Source organism: Zerene cesonia, chromosome 11, assembly GCF_012273895.1.
Source record: "Zerene cesonia ecotype Mississippi chromosome 11, Zerene_cesonia_1.1, whole genome shotgun sequence".
Lineage (NCBI taxonomy): Eukaryota > Metazoa > Arthropoda > Insecta > Lepidoptera > Pieridae > Zerene > Zerene cesonia.
This window is the reverse complement of record NC_052112.1, coordinates 3,265,691-3,285,362: the sequence shown is the minus strand read 5'-3', so window position 1 is coordinate 3,285,362 and position 19,672 is coordinate 3,265,691. Positions and strand designations below refer to the sequence as shown.

Below are 19,672 nucleotides of genomic sequence, written 5' to 3'. Positions count from 1 at the left end.
TGTTGTTCAACAGGATGTACCGCGTGAAGGTGAGGTTGACTTGGAACATTTAGGTGTTATTTTATTCCCTTACATCCCCAATCCTACCAACAATCCCCAACCAACAATTTTATAGTTACAGGCACCATTTTCATCGTAAGATCCCCAATAATAAGAAAATAATAAAAGACATTTTTAAACGACCTTCTCATGAAGTCAAAGCCTCTTGATTTGTTGTATATTTTTGTAATGCAATTATTACATATTGAGACATAAAAAATGTGTTTTTAAATCAGCATAAAAAGTGAATACATTCTCATACAAGCCCAGTAGCCTTACGAAATGCTAAAACATACAGTGAATGTCTGTCGCGAAGCCGCTAAAAGCTCGTGTTACCCAAACGTATAGAAAAGTGATTGAAGCGAGGTGACAGTATAGAAACTATTGTACATCATTACTCAACACATACGAATACAGATGCTAATACTCGTAAATTAAAACATCACTTAATAAATCTGTCCCAAATAAACAAGGGTAAAGACCTTTTGCGTAACTTACGTGTTACGTGGGCCAGTGAGAGGCAATGTCAGCTATTGCAATCGTGCTATTATTATGACAAGTAAGCAGCTTGAAATCATTGTTTTGGCTTTGGCTTTTTGTTTATTTGAAGGCACCGAGTAGTTTGTTGAAATCATGTTGTGTTGTGCTTTTAAGAGTGCAGTTTTACCATGGTTTTCCTAGGCTGTTACCATAAAGTAACAGAATCATTGGCAAATACTATTCTCATTGATTATTATGACTAACGTAACACTCTAAGATCAGTTGTGATTGCTTATTTTCACTGTTTGTATTTAATTTGGCATAAAACAACTTTAAAAATTTAATTTTTTCGCTAACTATATAATATATCATAAAATCTCCTTTTTAAATACAAAAATGAAAACATGTTCATAAATCTTTACCTTTATTCACGATCGACGACTATAATATAATCAATTAACCTAATTATAAAATGACAAAAGATAGCACAATTTTTGTAAACCTAAAACATCACTAAAACTCTATTCTCTATTCTAAAATGCTATGTCTCAATTATTAAAATAAACCTTTTGTTTCGATGGTGAATATGTAACCAAAAAAAGTCAATGACCGGCCTCGACGTTTCTACAACTATTCTTGATAAGTGATAACAGCCTTAACACACATTTTTGTTGTTTCATTATAGACGTTATAGCCTATAGGTAAGGCTCAAGTTTATTTAAATAGCCTTCATTCATACGACCTTCTGTTTCGATATTTGATTCACTAGCTTGTACATTTTCCGCCTTAAATTCAGATTGCCATTTTCGTAATTTGAACTTAAGTGCTAACTATCAAGTCTTACAACCCAATGTATCGATTGGTCCTTAGGCCCTCTCGGAACTGAACTATTAAACAAATGTTAGTTTGTTTATCGTTGCCGCGTTCTTGACAGCCAAAAAGTGAAAACAGCAATGGTGGATGAGAGTTGTGAAACCAAATGGTGACGCGGGCATTCGACACGAGGGTACGCGGTGCGTATACAATACTAGCGTTATATAACATCATAAGACCAACGTATGAAATATGAACAACAAATCTCTTCACGTTACTACTACTACTATATTTCTTCAGTTAAAGTACTGTAAAAAAGAAGACTGTAAAACATATTTAGAGTCTAATTCCTATATCGGCATTTCTGATGTAGACATTAAACTATTGCGTAAATAATACCTCGGTAGAAAGAAGTAAAAAATATATGGTATTTTAAATACAATACACATATAAGATATTTGCACATTATTAGTTGTGGTTTATAGTGATCGATCAATGCTCTGTTCCAAAAACTTTCTAACGCGATAACATCTATCCATTGAGAACTGTTTGGGACTGGCATTCATTAATTGTTACTTTGGTTACCGCGTGCCGAAATGTAATTGTTCTACAATAAAGGCTCTTGTGTGTCATTGACATCCAACTATTGTTTATTGTTACTTTTGTGGACTTCGAATTTCAAAATTTCATTCAGTTTATCTTTTATAATGAATAAATAGCGCCGAAATTTATGAAATAAGCCTAGGCCTCATACGTTCTCTTCGTGAAACACAAGATACGTAGTTGGCCATTCGAGTCAATGTTTGTTGACATTTTTTTACACATTCTATTCTTATGGCCATCGCTGTATTGAAGACAAAGTGTCATTGGACAATACAGTCATTAGCGTGATCACTTTTCGGCACTGTTTACCAATGGGCGAGGTCATTCACACCTTTATCGGCGAAATTTGGATTGTCACCAGCCAACGTAGTTTATACGTTTAATATTCATGGGTTGTTGGCCCCTTAATTTTGACACATACATTAATTACATTTTTTACACGCCTGATTTGTATTTTGATAAACCTCCTTAAGAAATGAAGTTGCGTGTTGTATATATGAAGATGATTTTGTATACATACAATGTATACTTTTGTTGCTGAAGTCGATCATTTATGAATAAAATTTTATTTGAAGAGTTATGGCCACTGGAGCCTAGTATAAAAAATGTTTTACACTATAACAAATAAAAATTATTGATGTGTATATAAATAAGCAGGTAGTCATCGCGAGATATGGCAGACTTATCAGATAGGAGTTATTATTTTCGCGTCTAATACGTTAGATTAAAATTCATTCAGGTAGGTCATTCAACTGTTACTATATCCTGACAACTAGTCTGAGTATTCTTGCCTATCAGTGAAATGTAATTAGTTGATATATAACAATATGACTGATAATTTATTGTTAAAAAAATTATTAAATCTTTGTATAAAACTTTCATAGGCAGCCTGAAAGTAGCAACATTTCATTGTTAAGTTTGATTCAAATAAAAAATCTGAAATAAACTCTGTCGTTGAGTTATCTTATATGCTTACATATTTGTGGGTTTTCAATGCATGATTGATATTTCAGTTATCAACAATTCAAGTATTTTAATAAGCCAAAGTAACTGGTAATCGCAATGTTTTAATGTAACATAAAATAAAGTATGTTTGAATTATGCCACTTAAAGAAATTCTTAATGAAAATTGAGAGAAACATTAGTCAAACAGCATAAAATTATAAGAGCTGCATATAAAAATGCATTTTGAAGCGATATATTCAGGATGGCATGATAAACGATTTTCCTGCATTCGAATATCTTTAAATGGGACACAGGGTTATCTTTTACCTGTTTAAAGACCACAAACCTGTTGCGTCAATACTTCGGGAGTGTTGTACAAGAGAATATTTAACCCAGATTCATTCGACCGTCTAAATATATATTTGACTACCTGACTATCGGCGCATGCGACGCATAGTTCTGTATATCCTTGGGTATTGTTATTCATAAGATATTTCGTTCGGTTAATATTTGATACAAAAACAAACTATTGTGTTGTAATAAAAGTTCATATTAAGAATAAAGAATATAAATAAATGTATAAAAATCGTTTACGTTATGGTATTAAGTAAATGATACTTTTTAATTTCCTTATATTGTACATAAATAATTATAGGATATTGGTACCTGTTTAAAATAAATTGTTTCTTTGTTAACAATGAATCAGTAATCTAGATATACACGAATAGAGGCCGATGCGAATGAACTCTATTTTAATGTAATCCAACACCAAACTGTGCCATCGGCCCGTCTAACCTTTTCGACAAAAAGCGGCAGGCGGCTGCAATGTAGGTTAAGCGAATATCAACTGTACTATGTTTTCCAGTTTAGTAAAACTTATATTATGACGATTTTAAAAGTACATTAGAATTAATTTAAACACTATTTCATCGGTACGAAAAAATCTAAAATAGTGTATCATAAATAAATACAAACACGGATTTCACAAACTTCACTTGCAGCCTGAAAAGATCGCTCAAATCGTCAAGTAAAGCGTGCGCTCGCGGCTGACCTACTTTCCGGTAGCGTCAAGTAGATTAACCACAGTCGGTGGATCGCATATACCATGCTACGCCATACCACACCGATTACTGTAACCCATCCTAACACTGAAATTCAACTGCATACTTAACGAAATCCCTTCATAGGTTCATCGACCCCGCTATCGAAATCGCACACTCACACGGCTGTCCTCGACGAACTGCCAGATAAAAAAAATGAAACAAAAAACATCTCGTGTAACGGTGAATGAGTACGAGACAGAGATAACTATATTTCGGCAGCGTGCACTACGATCATAAGGTCGGCTACGAAAAACACTAGCGCAATTTTTACAGCGTACGTAATTGAGTACGGACGGACATGACGGTGTGTGCGTGAGCGCCGAGAGCGACGCCCGCGTCCGCCGAAACGGAGGCGGAATATTTAGGTGAAAGTGTTTCGAATTTCGACATGACGACATTCGCGCGCAGTCGTTATCGTGATTTTGCCGAATCTAGAGGTTCAGAGAGCGCGCATGCAGTCGCGAAGCAAACTCTGCCTGCGCTCGCGCTATCCTCATGTGCTTTTCCGCAGGAACCGTGCCGCTCCCCGCGTACTGATCGTGCTAAGTGCTGCGGTGAAAAAGTATGCTGATAGTTGGTGTTACAATAAATTTTCGAAGACAAAAGTTGAAAAGGTGATCAGTAATTAGAGAAAATTGTGGAACTTTGTGTGATGTGCGTATTGAAGCGCTAAGCAAGCTGTCGGCGGGCGAAAAGCTGGGGCCAGAGGCGCATGACGCCTCCACACACGCATCTCAACTGCAGACAATGACCTCTACAATGGGTAATTTTTTAATATGATTAACATGAATATGAAATGCAATTTTGTAAAAAAAAAGTTACTATTAAATATCTAACCTGCATAGCGTAGAACGATTATAGACGTTACACGTAGTCGTTGTCGTAGCATCCCGCTACGTCGCTACGTCTACGTCTATATATTGACTATAATTTCGACAGGAGTTTGAAATTTGAATTTATTATGTACGACAGCAATCAGTTTTCAAAGATGTTAGATACTTAATGTATATACACCAATTTATATCATTCCATTGTTTTTTTTTTCTAAATTAACATGTTTCTAAACAAATTTATAATGTATAGAATTAGTTTGTATCATACATTTCATTCATTTTTCTTATTGATTTTATACTGAGTTTAGGTTGATTGAAATATAATAGCACAATGTAATATTTTCGAACATTAATGAAATACTTTGCACATAATTAATTGGAAAAGACATATTTCGTTGCATTATTATAAATTATTTTATTATTAATATATACGAGAAAAACGCTTGTCCTCCAATGAAATATACAGATATATAGAAAAAATATTTTTGGCGTCTGAAGTGTAGCTTTCGTCGTTTTAAAATTCTACTTTTCATGAATATATAACAATAATTTCCTTGTTATAAATCTTAATAATGTTGTGTAATAAATAAACTAAATTGAATTCAAATATATTAAAGTTGCCGCGAAATCTTATTATAAACTATTAAATTAATAGCTTCTACTTCGATATAAATTTCAATAACCGTATTGTATTTCGAAACAAAAGCTGGCACGTTTCGGGTTAACCGTGACATTCTTAAATCATCTCATGAATCACGACTGTTCAACAATTGTTTTAATATATGGTAACACTTTTACTTTTGTAGCAAAATGGCCGCCCTTTGTCTATAGTCTATGATTTGATGGGGTCAATGATCTCATCGTTTTGTCGTTGCCAAAATGCGTTTTTTACGCTCACTTTCCAATGCGGTGAAAGCGAAAAGGTACCGAATGTCACTGCTTCCTTTCAAAACACTGTAGTGGGAGGATATCTGTGTTCGGTTTCAATAATAATGGCTGTTAACAAGCACAATGTTCATTGTTAGACTAGTTCAAATGTACAGTTGACGTACATATAACAATGTACGTATGTTTAATAACGCTGGGTATATTTCCGCGAATATATTATACAGCACAAGATATTAACAAATCGGCATTGGCAAGTTTTAGATGTTTTTCTTGTTTATAATATATTATTATGATGTAGGAAGTCATTTAATCGGAAGTAACTAGAGGTTTTAAAATAGAACGCTTAATCAGAGTGATCGTGCAGAGCCTGAATGTCAAGGCATATATTTGAAGGCTAAATTACCTACAGAAAACAACGTCTTTATCAAGATCTCTATGTTTTGTCCTAATCATTTGTACACTCTTAGATTGCTTTATTATTTGAATATAGAAAGAAGTAAACAATTGATACATACATATTGTTTGAAACACATTAAAACATATGTTTCTTTATATGAACTATTCTGTGCTCTCTTATATTTTCAATTATTGCTAGAACTATGCGTTTGTAAAATACGTAGAATACGGCTAAATTTCAAATAGTTTTTAACAGTCATTTTGTTTATATTTATGTAAATTACATACTGCAAATACCAAATTTGCATAACTCTATTACACATTTTATAATAAATTATTAACGAAGCAAACAAGATGTTAACGATATGTCATAGATAGATGCTTTAGCGTTTAAAAACGTTGTCAACTTTTGAATTGATTTATGATTAACTAATTCATAATATATAACTAGAATTTGATTGCATGCACAACTTTTCATGGAAACAAAGTTTTATTATCTCTACAGAACTAATAAAACTCTGTACAGATACTGGCTGGCAATAAAGCTCTTTAGTTAAACGATTATATTATTATCCTGAGGAGTCAAGTTTACTTAAGTCGCGCGGACAGGTAGGCGGTCGTTGTCGCCGAAACAAGCGGGCGGCCTCGGACCGACACTGACATTGTGGCCGGAACTCACTGTGCTCGCTTCCGACTGACCGCTGAGATGAACTTCGTGCTACGAATTTTTAATGCACTCAGTCACATACATTTGGTGATAGATAATCAAGAAGGTCTTCCCTTACTTTGTTAGCTTGACAGTTTAAAAGTGATATAATACAAACCAATGCTGGCACGGATTTCAAATAAAACACATCTATAATATACCTTATCTTCATCGTTCTCCAGCACTTATTTTTAGCGATACTTTTAACATCAAAATCCTTTCAGACTTTTACATGTTCTAGTAAAATAAAAGAATCCACATACACATATAAAAAAACATTTACCTAAAAAATACTCCTTGTGTATATGAGGCACGATTTAATGGTTTAATGCGAATTTCTTAAATGTATGTTTTTCTAAATTTATTGAACCTTCTCGATTACTCAACTTAATAAATAAAATCAGTTAGATACAAATAATTCCCACAAAATTTATCAAAAAGAAACATCAAATACATATGTATTTAAATTAAATATATTTATGCACTGCTTCCTATATTCTCAAGCGGTGCGGAAGTCTAATTCGACCTTAAATACACTAGCGTCGCGTCGTAGAAGTCGCGACGACCACAACATCGAATATTTTATTTGCTTTATTAACGACATTATTAAGGTTTGACTAGCTTAAACTTATTTAGATGATAAATAAAATTCAAGTTCAAAAATCATACGGCAACTTCTGTGTACCACATTTTTTGTTAGAATGTGCAATTGTGAGTTGTCTCATGTTAAAAAAAGATTCAATACTGCTTGCAATTTCACCAGTTATTGCACTAAAATGTCAGAACTCGAGCTTTATCTCGCGTTAATAAATTACGAACATGCTATATAATACTAATTCAAACGTTAGACTGGTTATTATTTGTCGAAGAAAAAAGAATGCGTTTCTATAAGCTACATAAATCAAGTGTATGCAAAATCATAAATACATAGATTTCACAGTATGTTAAGATAACAGTAATCGGTCATCAATTATATCGCCTGAACGTTAAAATGTTTAAAACGATAATAAAACAACAACGGTCAGAAATGACTCAATTCTTTTAGCTGTGCGTAGCATTTCCGTCATAAATTTTATTTCAACTTACGTTGCGTCATTAGGATGTATGACGCTTATATTTAAATTGTGCATATAGCATGGTATATAGTGACATTTTTACTCGTTTTAAATGTGATTATTAAGCTAGTTACACAAGCGTCCGTTTCAACACAACTTTTTTAAATTTTATGAACAGAATATATTCGTTCGTAAAATATGTTTACATACTTGATTGCATATTAAGTCTCTATTCATAATGCAAAAACAATTCCTAATTCATTTAACTTCGTCGCAGACAAGGCTATAAATTACATCATTCACTTCTGCGCAATATCATAACACAACAAAGCTTTTTTACAACTAGTCACGTAGTATCCTTTTTAATGCGTAGCAAAGAGTTAAAACTGATGTATCTCGTTGAATTACTTCGAATTCGAAAGCTACATTTAGTGTTGCAACAGATTTTCGAAGATTTGTAGGGTGAATGGAATAAATTATATTTATATAACAATTGGTCACTAATGAATGTACCAAGTTCACGACCACAAAGACAACAAATCAATCAAGGTCAAGGACTTGACCAGTAATTAATGTGCACACGGCTACATTGGTCATTATGACGGATAACATACGTATGGTGACGTGTGAGGCGATTATACTGTACATAATTCCATACACGTTGATCAACGACGTAGGTTTCAGGTAACTCATAAATGCCTGCAGCTTGGCATGTGAAATATGAACTATATTATGTAATATGCAACGTCAAATATACGTCTATAAAACGATATGAAAACAATGATCGGAAATTATTCTAAGGAATGGTTTCGGTTATTGCTGTTTGCCCTTCAATGTCGATATCAATTTCACATTTAACGAAGTAGTGAGTATTATTTGGGCATTTTATTGGACGTGGCCTTGATCTTTAATGCAAACTAATGCGTCTATTAAATTGTAAAAACTGTATGAAAAATACAAGTATAATTTTGAAATTAAGAATTCATGTCATGAATTCTTAACATTTTAAGAAGTAAATCTTAGATTGAAATATTTTGAATTTCGGGGCAAACAACAATTTTAGTTATTAAAGCAATTTATATTTTTGTACAATGTACATTCCTCAAACATTTCCTGTTACTTCAATAAATGTTTTAGGAAAAAATTATTATAAAAAACTAACTCGCCACGGCTCATTACATATTTTTGTAAGAGACACTACTTTTTCAAATTTTAAATGTTATTATCCTAATCTAAGATAACAAATCAAACGGACCTTTAATCAATAAATACCTACTCAGCCGTTCTTGAGTTATTAACGGTGTAACAAACACGACTTTCTTTTCAGTCGACTTAAAAAATAGGAGACTTTCCATTTGACTGTATCTTTTTGGCTTTGTTACCTCAGAACTTTCGACTGGGTGAACCGATTTTGATGATTCTTTTTTATTTGAAAGTTGATGCCTCTCGTATGGTCTTATAAAAAATTGGTCTAGTTTTGACAATTTGAATGTGGTTCAATTTTTGTTTAAAAACAATTTGACATACATAGCTGATAAATATTAATTAAAGTTTATTTGTCACCAGGAATAATGACACTCAGCCGCGGCCCGTGTGACCTCGACAACATGAGTCTGTTCCAAGACCTCAAATTGAAGAGGCGGAAAGTTGACTCCCGATGTAGTAGCGATGGTAAGTAATGCATTTATAAGTCCTCAGAACGGTAAGTCATTCGTTAATTAAAGGTAAAAATTCTACTCCGAAAGTAGATAGTATAATATAATATAATATAAAAGTAGTAGAAAGTAGCTTCTGTGCATATTGGAATGATTAATTTGATATAGTCGTACGTATATAATATTGACTAAATTTTAAACTTAAATTTAATTCTCCTAACCTTGGTTGAGTTAAAAGAATTAAATTAAACATATGAATGACTTGCCTTTCTTCTGATTTTTTATTGTTATTTTAATATCTGAATTTCATTTGGATAAATAAGCGAATAAAATTTTAATGACACATAAAGTTTCACTTTTATGAAAAATAATATTAAATTCTATTCGGCTTTTACTCAAGTAATGAATGAAAAATCTTTTTTTAGATTTTTCAATCTAGACCCATAAAGAAGCGTAGTAACACATGAGGTAGTAACGCTCATACCGCCTGCAGTATCTTAGCAAAACTAGACCGTTTCCTAACGTTCTGTTTGATGCAAGCAACAGAATCATATTAACAGTGTAAGGTCAGGAACGTTCTATTGTTATTCCGATCAAGATCTCCGCTTGCCACTCAGCTCACGGAGCGTCTGTCACTTTCGAATGCTATAGCGAATTCGACTCGTTACTGTAATTTCGTTTTCATTTCAACGTGATTGTATTGCGATTAATGGCTGACGTCTTTAGCGTATAATAAACCTAACTCGATGGATAAAAGAACACAGGGCCTTTGAGTATTGAAATAACATTTTGTTTATTGAACGATACTAAATAATTTTATAAAAAGCAATAAATAGGTGCGATAGATATAGTCCTACGCCACATGCGACTGTGTGCTCGAAGTACAGTAACTCGAATATTGGTTTGTGAGATTAGATTTTTCCATAAGACTAAATATTTAGGAACTGACGTCTTCAATAGCAGACCGAATGCGCAGTACAACGACTATTAATAATACAAACACGTTTCAAGTAGGAAATTCGGTTCTAATTAATAAACACAAGGACTCTGTCAATGTCATGTTATCTGCGACTAATTTCAAAAAGGATATTACTTTAACAGTTCATATCAAAACAACGTTTTATATTTGAATTATATTCGAAACTAAGAGAGATTGCTTGATATTATATAATAGTATACATAAAATAAATACGTTTGATAATCGACATCATCTCCAAACGTTGAATAATAATTGATGCTTAACATAACTCGTAGCAAGAGCGCCATGATGTGAAATGCGCACTTTCACTTGAAACACGAAATAATTATCCGCCGAAATGAGATCCGGCTCAACGAGTTCATTCTTATGTGTTGGATTTTGGATAGTGAATATAAAATTTCTTCTGAAAAATTGTTACTTCTGAAGCAAAAATTGTTTAATTAAAAATATCAAACTAAAAAACAACCTACCAAACAACATACCCAAAAAACTTATGATGATGTAAGATGATTTGGTAAAATTACTGATTTTTAATCTCCCTACCTCTTCCTTAAAATACTGTCAATACTGCAAGGACTCTCGTGAAGGTTCATAATCGGTAATGATCTCTCGCTACTGGGTAAACCACCAGTTCGTTTGTCTGCTTTTATGTAAAAAAAAATAATATAAAACCTTATGATCATATCTGGATGATAAGGTTTAAAGCACCGTTACGTAATTACACTTTAAGTTATTGGCAAAGAAATTAAATATAATTGATGACGAGGAGAAAGCACTAAACGATCGTGCTGTAATTGTGGCCATTGTGACCTCATGAATAATACAAGAGAGAAAGATGTATTCATTGTCATACAACGTAACATTTCGCTCAAGGCGTTAATAATCGAGCTGACAAGATGAATGGACTGCGCAGCTTTAGCTCGAAGATTTCTCGATCTGGATTTCGTTCGTAGTAGAATGTGTAAAAAATAGATTAGACTAATTATTTATAGATTTGCATGAATCTAGATAGCGATGTGACGTTGATTGAGACGTAGATCTCGCGTCGGGCGTGTGACGTTGTGTGACGCCTGGGCCCGGAGCTCGCGTCGCGGTCGTGTCGTGACGCATCCCTTGCGTGCGATATTCATGCACTTGTGTGCATTCACTAGAGATAAGCGGGATCTACTTTTACGTGTAAATGACTCTGTGAGTCCACGCCTCACTGACTACTGAATTGTTTTCGTTTTTTATCTTGAGCTTGACATTATAAGATGTTACCTAAGACTTATTACTTTATTAATAGCTAACTATTTTAATGTTTTTCAGTTTCAATAAATACTGAAAAATTTATTGTCGATAACGTTAGATAAAGATAAAAATAAATACAAGGGTTCGTCAGATTGTGTAATGAAACGATGTTATTAATAGACAAGGGCTGAAGGGCCGAGTCGGCGCTGCGACACGTGGCGTTCTTAGGGTATATGGGGGTAGGAGTGACCTACTTTCTCTCGGTCGGCGACCGCGTGCGACCTTCGTTTGCAACGATCGAAAAAATATCTTTCAACCAGACGTATATTATGCAATTTCTTTTGTTTTCGACGCTTCCGTAATTCGTGTTTTATTCCGAGCATAGTTTATAATGACTTGAACAAAAATGTTTGGCACACGATTTGCAGTATAGATATATGAATGAAGTAAAGTTAAACTTTTGAACTTAAATTTAAATTCGTTTTGATGAATTGAGATGATTGAGAATGGAATTATAGTTTGTTCATGAATTGTTAATCAATTGGCTTTATATTTTCTCTTATAAGAATTCTTTGATATTGATTTCTCTGGTTTTCCCCACATATACGACTGTTAACATTTTCCTAATACATATATTTTACCTATATAGTTATGTTCAATAAAATCAATAAAACATATGTCTAAAATGATCATGTCTAAAATCGTATCTATAGTTTCACTGAACTAAATGACCAAACTTCAGTTGCATCATCAAGTTGTAAGCTCTAAATAGGCAGCAGTACCAACAGTTGGCAATGTTTATTAAGTTTACCAATATAATAACTGTAATATGAAACTCACATTTATCTATGCACCTAGCTAGGACCTTAGAACCAATTGCATCACGCGGCTAGAAAGATCGGTCCCCACCAATGATGTGGCAAAGGACGCTGAGTGAAATAGAGATCGTCCTCGAAGCGAGAGCGGTACACGCGTTGCACTAGTCATTGTGCGGTTGCACTTCGCACGCACGGCCGTCTGAGTGACCTAATAGTGGCTGGAGGGGACCGGGAAGCGTGCGGGGAGCGAGCGCTGCCGCTCTTGCGGTAGGTCGGGCTCACTGCGCGCGCCCGACGCCCGTAGTCGGCGCTGGAAAACTTTCTTCGTGACTTTTCCACGCGTAAACAAAACAATTTTCGCACGCGCGATCGCGGTTTGTGTTTAGTTCAATGCGAGTGGCAAGCAATTTAAATGTTAAGGGTAATCGACGCCTATGGATTTAGTAGTAAAAAGTCGGTAAAGTTATAAGTGCCTTTATCTCGGTAATTTAGCTTTTCATATGTATGCTTTATTGGGTTTAAGCTGGAACTTTTTATTTTGGATTAGGACAGAATTCTGAATACATGTGCAATTGAAATATAATAACACTTTTCCTAGCAATAACGTTAAAAGTTAAATAATTAATATTTAAACACCTCACTAAATTCATAAATAAATCGATTTTCCAAATTGTAAATAGGTGTTAGGTAAAGGTAACATAAAATACATATATAGTTCACGTAGCGCCCTTTGTGAGCACAATCGCGCGCGAACGCTAAGCTTCCGGGCCGCGCACCGCATCTGCGCCCGCGCTGCTTTCACTTTCTCTTCGCGCTCCACGCCGCATCTCGCGCTCGCTCACTGCAACGTGCGGCCACGCTTCCTAGATTTTCAATATATTTTCTATACTTTCCGTATTCCGCATTGTTATATAAACCCTTTAAATTATTTACTATTTAACATCTAGTGGATTTGCCAATAGAACGCAGGTATATCTTTAATGGACGCCGGTACGTACAAGTGCTTTTACCAATGAGATTGTCTTCATTAAATAGATTAGTTTTCTATGTAGTTGGGGCCGCAGAACTCACATCGTGACGCAACCGGCTAATCTAGTCGGCGGCGGCGGGAAGTGCAGTGTCGCGTCCCTGCGTCTCGCCCCGCACCTTCTAAACTGCGACTACGCCGCGCGGTCGTTGACATTTCACCTAGTTTCTATTTATCATTTCTTTAAGACTATTCCCTTTTTCTATCGCGCTTATCCAGGTTATTGTTGATTGTTTCCTGTATGTTCACAGGCGAATCGGCAGCCGATACCAGCACGTCGTCGCCCGACCCGGGCCCACCATCGCCGCGCATGGCCGAGGCCGGCTGCAGTACGCCGCCACATCCGCCGCCTGTGTTCGACGGCGGCGGTTCGCCCTCACCATCACCGGCTTGCCACCCAACCGTTATCCGGTCAGCGCCTCCTAATTCAGTCATCAAGTTTGAAGGAGCGCCGGCCGCTATTAAACTAGAAACTTCTACTGCGGGAAAACATGAATCAAGTCCATCCTCTCAATTTTCATCTGTAAAATTAGAAGGGCCGCCGCCAGATCCACCTCAGCCGTACAGGCCTCGCTCACTTGCACCACCACCTCCTAGTCCCCACTCGTCTCTTTCACCAAACCATTGGCCTCCAGCAGCATGCATTAATGGAGTTAAACCTGAACTTATCGGAGGACACTTCCCACCACAACCGCTAGAACCAAAATCAGGTCCGAGAAGTTCGACTCAATGGAGAGGAGCGCCAGCCGTTATTATGGGCGAATCCGGTGGAGTTCGAACAATGTTCTGGACATTACCTGCACCCACTTCCACCGGCGAACCAGCTGCTAGTGCATCGCATACACCAACACCACCTTCAGATCCTAATACGTGTAGTGAAGAATCTGCAGCTCGATTATTATTAAATCTGGGTGAATTGAGGCGAACGCAAGGACCACGACTAAATATGGAGCTGTTATGGGCTGGTGACGTTTCCCAATTACCCGCACATCAACAGATGCATGCATTAAACCTAAGTGCTGCAGCGGGTGGAGTATCAAGTGTACCAAGCGTCAGTTCGATAGCATCTCGACCTGAACTCCGGACATACGCCCCTGAAACAGAACGCGATGAAGATGAACAACCAATGATCTGCATGATTTGTGAGGACAAAGCGACAGGTCTACATTATGGTATTATCACTTGTGAAGGCTGTAAGGGTTTCTTTAAGAGGACAGTTCAAAATCGACGAGTCTATACATGTGTAGCGGATGGTGGCTGTGAAATAACAAAAGCGCAAAGAAATAGATGTCAATATTGTCGATTTAAAAAATGCATAGAACAAGGAATGGTATTACAAGGTACGTATATAAAAATTCAAACAATATTCACTATATTGTTTCTGTTATCGTCCATAAACTAATAAGTTACTTTTTTTCTTCAACAGCTGTGAGAGAAGATCGTATGCCAGGAGGCCGTAATAGTGGCGCAGTATATAATTTATATAAAGTAAAGTATAGGAAGCATAAGAAGGCAAATGCAAAGGCGGCGACAACAACAAGTAGAGCGTCACCTCCTGAAAAACCTAAGGACCCTTTACCGCCCCTCCCACCGAACCTCGTAAATGGGACCATACTTAAGACTGCTTTAACAAACCCTAGCGAGGTAAGTCGCTCCAAATCGAAACAGCATTTTAATGGAAGCATTTCTGCAATTAGTTATTATTCACCCAACAAATTTCTTTTAGGTGGTTCATTTGAGAGCAAGACTGGAAAGTGCTGTATCATCGTCAAGAGACAGGGCGATACCCCTTGATAGAGCACTGCACATGATCAGAGCGCTGATCGACTGTGATGCTATGGAAGACATTGCAACCGTGCGTCATTTACCTGATCTCCTTCATGACACATCAGAAATAGGTGATAAATTATGTAAAATCGGCGACTCGATCGTCCACAAAATGGTCGCGTGGACAAAGAAGTTGCCATTCATCATGGAAATACCTATGGAAATACATTCAAAGCTATTGATGGAAAAGTGGCATGAGATATCAGTATTGACAACTGCAGCATATCAAGCGATGCATGGAAAACTGGCTCATGCTCCACCGTCATCAGACCACGAACATGATTTTATGCAAGAGGTTAGTAATTCATACTTTTAATATTGTACACGAACTATCCTATTACCGTAATTGTTATGAAATATAGAGTAAGCACTTTCAAAACACTCCCTAATATAGGATCGTCGATAGAGTTCTATATTTTATAGCAATCTTAATGACTAGCCTCACTTGAGTGGTAATCGAACGGTCACATTCGCTTTACACTTCCGCCATATGCGCGAGCGCAGTTACGTGATCTGCATCGTTGCATAAGCGATAGAAAGTCGTCTCAAACTGCACTCCAATGCTCGTGATGCATAACCTGATCTATTGAAACAAAGCGTTCATACGATAAACTTTTCAAATCGAACCAATTATTCTGTCTTTCTTATGTGTAAATATCATACACAAATCAAAATAGAGTAACAAAAACTCAATTAAACGAAGAAAAATTAATGTTGCATGTATTACATAAAGTGCATCGGTAATCGCGGTAGTTACACAAAAACTGTTTCATTGTCTAGTGCATTTCCTTCTCGCTTATGTGTTACAATTACGTGAACGATTCTTTTTTATTGTAACAAATGAGAAAATCTCCGTATCAATTCTATGAGTTTTTGTAAAAGAAGTGTAAAAGGTTCATAAACATTCATAATAATCTCATCACTGTACCTTCATATTTAAGATTTATGTAGCGCTTCTTATTATTATTAGAGTATTTCTAGTAAATGAAGTCTTACGTTAAACATATTATTTGGGAAATATGTATAGAGGCGTCGTTAATAGTATATTATTACTTTCAGGTTAACGCAAATCTCAGGACATTACAAAACTGTTTAACATCACTAATGGGACGGCCTATCACGTTGGAACAGCTCCGATTAGACGTGGGTTTGGTGGTCGAGAAAATGACGCAGATCACGTGTGTGTTTAGGCGCATTCATCTTCAAATGGAAGAATATGTCTGTCTGAAAGTCTACATACTATTAAATCAGGGTAAGTAATTATTTTTAAAGCTTTCTCAATAATCTAGTGAATAATGTTATTGTTCTACTTAAATTATCAAAAATATTATTTTAATATCGTCTTTGGAACAGAAAAACAAGCGAAAATTTCTCCCTTAGCAGACGAAAATATGCTTAAATGTTGAGTCATTCGAAACTTTCATTCCTGTTATGAACTTCAGTGAAGAAAGTAGTGTATACGATAATTGTTTTCATTTAAAGCTCATTTGCAATGTGCTAATTATGAACAGATAACCTTTCACCAATTAGAGCAATAAAGCACTTATTTGGGTTGATCAAATATCAACAAAATATTTCCGTATATTGATAAAAGGGAACAATACACATTCAAAATAATTCATTGTTTATTTTAAATAACATATACACCGACAAAGTATCTAAATAAATCAATTATATAAATTTTTATATAGCGATCCTTTATTCAAGTCTCTGACAGCGTCATTGTAAAAATTGTTTGGTGAAATCTTACGCATGTATGCTAAAGGCCGCGTAATTGATTTATATATAACTTATATACCAGTATATGTAAGTACGGACGCGGTAGTAATCCACATATAGACGAGTCAGGGGTGCATCGCCCCACAGTTAATGTAGGTCAGTTACGATCTAGGCATCCTATGTGACGTTGACTCATTACTACTCGTTTAACAAGCACTCAATATGTAGTGTATAGCGTGTTTATACTCAACGCACACATTTTGTTGCGTTCATAACGTTTTGATTTTTTATTTATAAATGTATCTATTCGACGATCATTTCTCTTAAACCTCAAATATTTTAATCACTTGCATAGATTGGTTAAATATCCTTTGTTTGCAGCAATTCAAATAAAAATTGCGAAATATTTTATTTTCATTCAATTAATTTTTATCAATACAAGTATTAATTCAGGATAGAACTTAAAATCCAATTTCATGTTTTATTACATTTATAATATATAAGGAAATTATAGTTATTGAATTTTCTTGAATAACTTTCAATTGGTTATTTCGTTGGGTGAGATACGAGGTAAGCATTGCTCGTTACGATGATTATGATTTATGGCACAAGTAACCTACTTGCAGAGAGTTGACGCCGAAAACCATTAAGTGTCTTATTATGCACTGTATTAAATTATTTTTATTACGTTCAGTCATGTCTCGTTATACAAATACGCAATAAAACCATTTTATTTGTTTCAAATTGTTTAAACTGTTTTTGCATTTTCATACGAAATATAGAGGGCAGGTTCTCACAATAAGGATAAATAATAATAGTTAATACAAAGCATAGTAGCTTAATCATCCTTATATATTTAAACGCGAGCAAAACAAAAGCGAACGTAACTTAGCTATCTGTCAACGCATTCATTAGACAAAATCTGCCATAAAATTAAAAAAAACATAACATAAACATCATATCTATAACTTAAAATTGAACACGAAATGGAAAATAGCTTTTCGATAAGTATTCGCATATTCCCAACGCAATGAAACTGTGACATCCTGCATTATCGCTGCTGCAACTAGGTCACTACTAGCTTGTTATGTTTGAAATTTATTTTCACCGCGCACAACTTCACTTATGAAACGAGCGTTTAAAATAATGCATAGTTTATTTCGGATATACACGCTTTTTAAGTAACTAATAAAATTGTTATTGGATATATGATTTCTCATTCATTCAATTGTACCGTAACATTCATATTATGTACCCGACTCTGGTGAAATGGAAAGCGCTTGCGCAATCTCTGCGCTAGTGTGGGTGTATAACTGAGCACAGAATATTTCGTATACGTGTTCAGCGATTATACTTTTACTTCTATGCCATTATTGTCGAAATAAATGTGACTTTAATAAAACATTTTGCTATGGAAACGTTATTCGTAGGGATATCTTTTTATTGCATTGATTTGCTTTAAGAAAATTCTGTGTTTAAGTACTTACATAAAAAAATGTTGAGATGGGAAAGTTTTAAAAGGTCATATTATAGTACAAGTAAAACGACAACAAAGGCCGTATTTGTTATAAAGGGCAGCATAAATATCCATACTGTAAAGATTTATCACCGTAACGAAGAACGCAACAGCACAATGCGTATAATAGCTAAGTTACGTCAGTTGAACGGGACAGCATTTCACTCTCAGCTAAAAGCGAGATGCGGAAGGGAACTTTCTCTTTTGCTGAGCGCTGGCGGTAAAAAAAGCAGATTAGCCGCGCTAGCTCGCGTCCCGCGCTCTTGCGTAATGTTCACACTACTCGATAAACGAGTTTGATACGTAATTACGAGCTAAATAAATTCCACTGGATCAAAACCCAATTGCAAAATTAGGTTCAAGCTAAACATTCTCTTAGTACTATATTTCAAGGACAGACGATACTCATAGAAGTAATTGAGTGCAGAATTATGATTACTCTTGTCAATTTTATTTGTATTATCACAAAATATTTAGCACAAAACGCGAACACTGCGACCAAAGAGTTGTATAAATTAAAATCAGAATATTAGACGTAACGTAACACGTAAGTATAATATCTCGGAAAAGCGCGCGCGAGTAAGAGAGACGGCAATAGCAAGTGAGGACGCGAGCTCGCTTGCGCGGAGGTCAACGGCTAGCCGCGGTCGTTGCCCCGCTATCGGAGTGACCTACTGAGCGAGTGACGTCACCGCCGCACCGCACGCTTGATGGCATTGGTCCGTTGTCTTAGAGCGCCATCTAGAGGGGAGTAGAAGCTTTATTTAGACCCTAATAGCGCGCCCTTCTTAATTGAAATATTTACTTTAAACCCTTTACAATATATATATGTATAAATTTTTTTAACAGAGGTAGAACTGGAAGGTATTCAAGATCGCTACGTACAAGTTCTTCGGAGCTACCTAGAACACACTGCACCTCATCATCCTGGGAGGCTTCAGGAATTGTTCGCTCGGATACCAGAGGTATATTTTTTTTATCAAACTCGGTGATGTTAAGCCGTGCGTCGTTTTACATGTATTAATATTTTTCATCGATAG

General features: G+C 35.5%; 1 protein-coding gene across 5 annotated transcripts in view; it reads left to right on the top strand.

The window, feature by feature from the left end:
- LOC119830015 (hormone receptor 4) overlaps positions 1-19,672 on the top strand; it is a 69,734-nt gene that overhangs the window by 45,350 nt on the left and 4,712 nt on the right. For 2 of the 5 annotated variants that reach the window (XM_038352831.1, XM_038352829.1), the window contains 6 exons: positions 9,428-9,532; positions 13,822-14,910; positions 14,997-15,214; positions 15,297-15,692; positions 16,457-16,649; positions 19,482-19,597. In XM_038352831.1, the coding sequence (XP_038208759.1) occupies positions 9,433-9,532; positions 13,822-14,910; positions 14,997-15,214; positions 15,297-15,692; positions 16,457-16,649; positions 19,482-19,597 (2,112 nt within the window). In that variant the 5' untranslated portion in view covers positions 9,428-9,432. The other 3 variants (XM_038352830.1, XM_038352833.1, XM_038352832.1) reach the window with 3 other exon arrangements.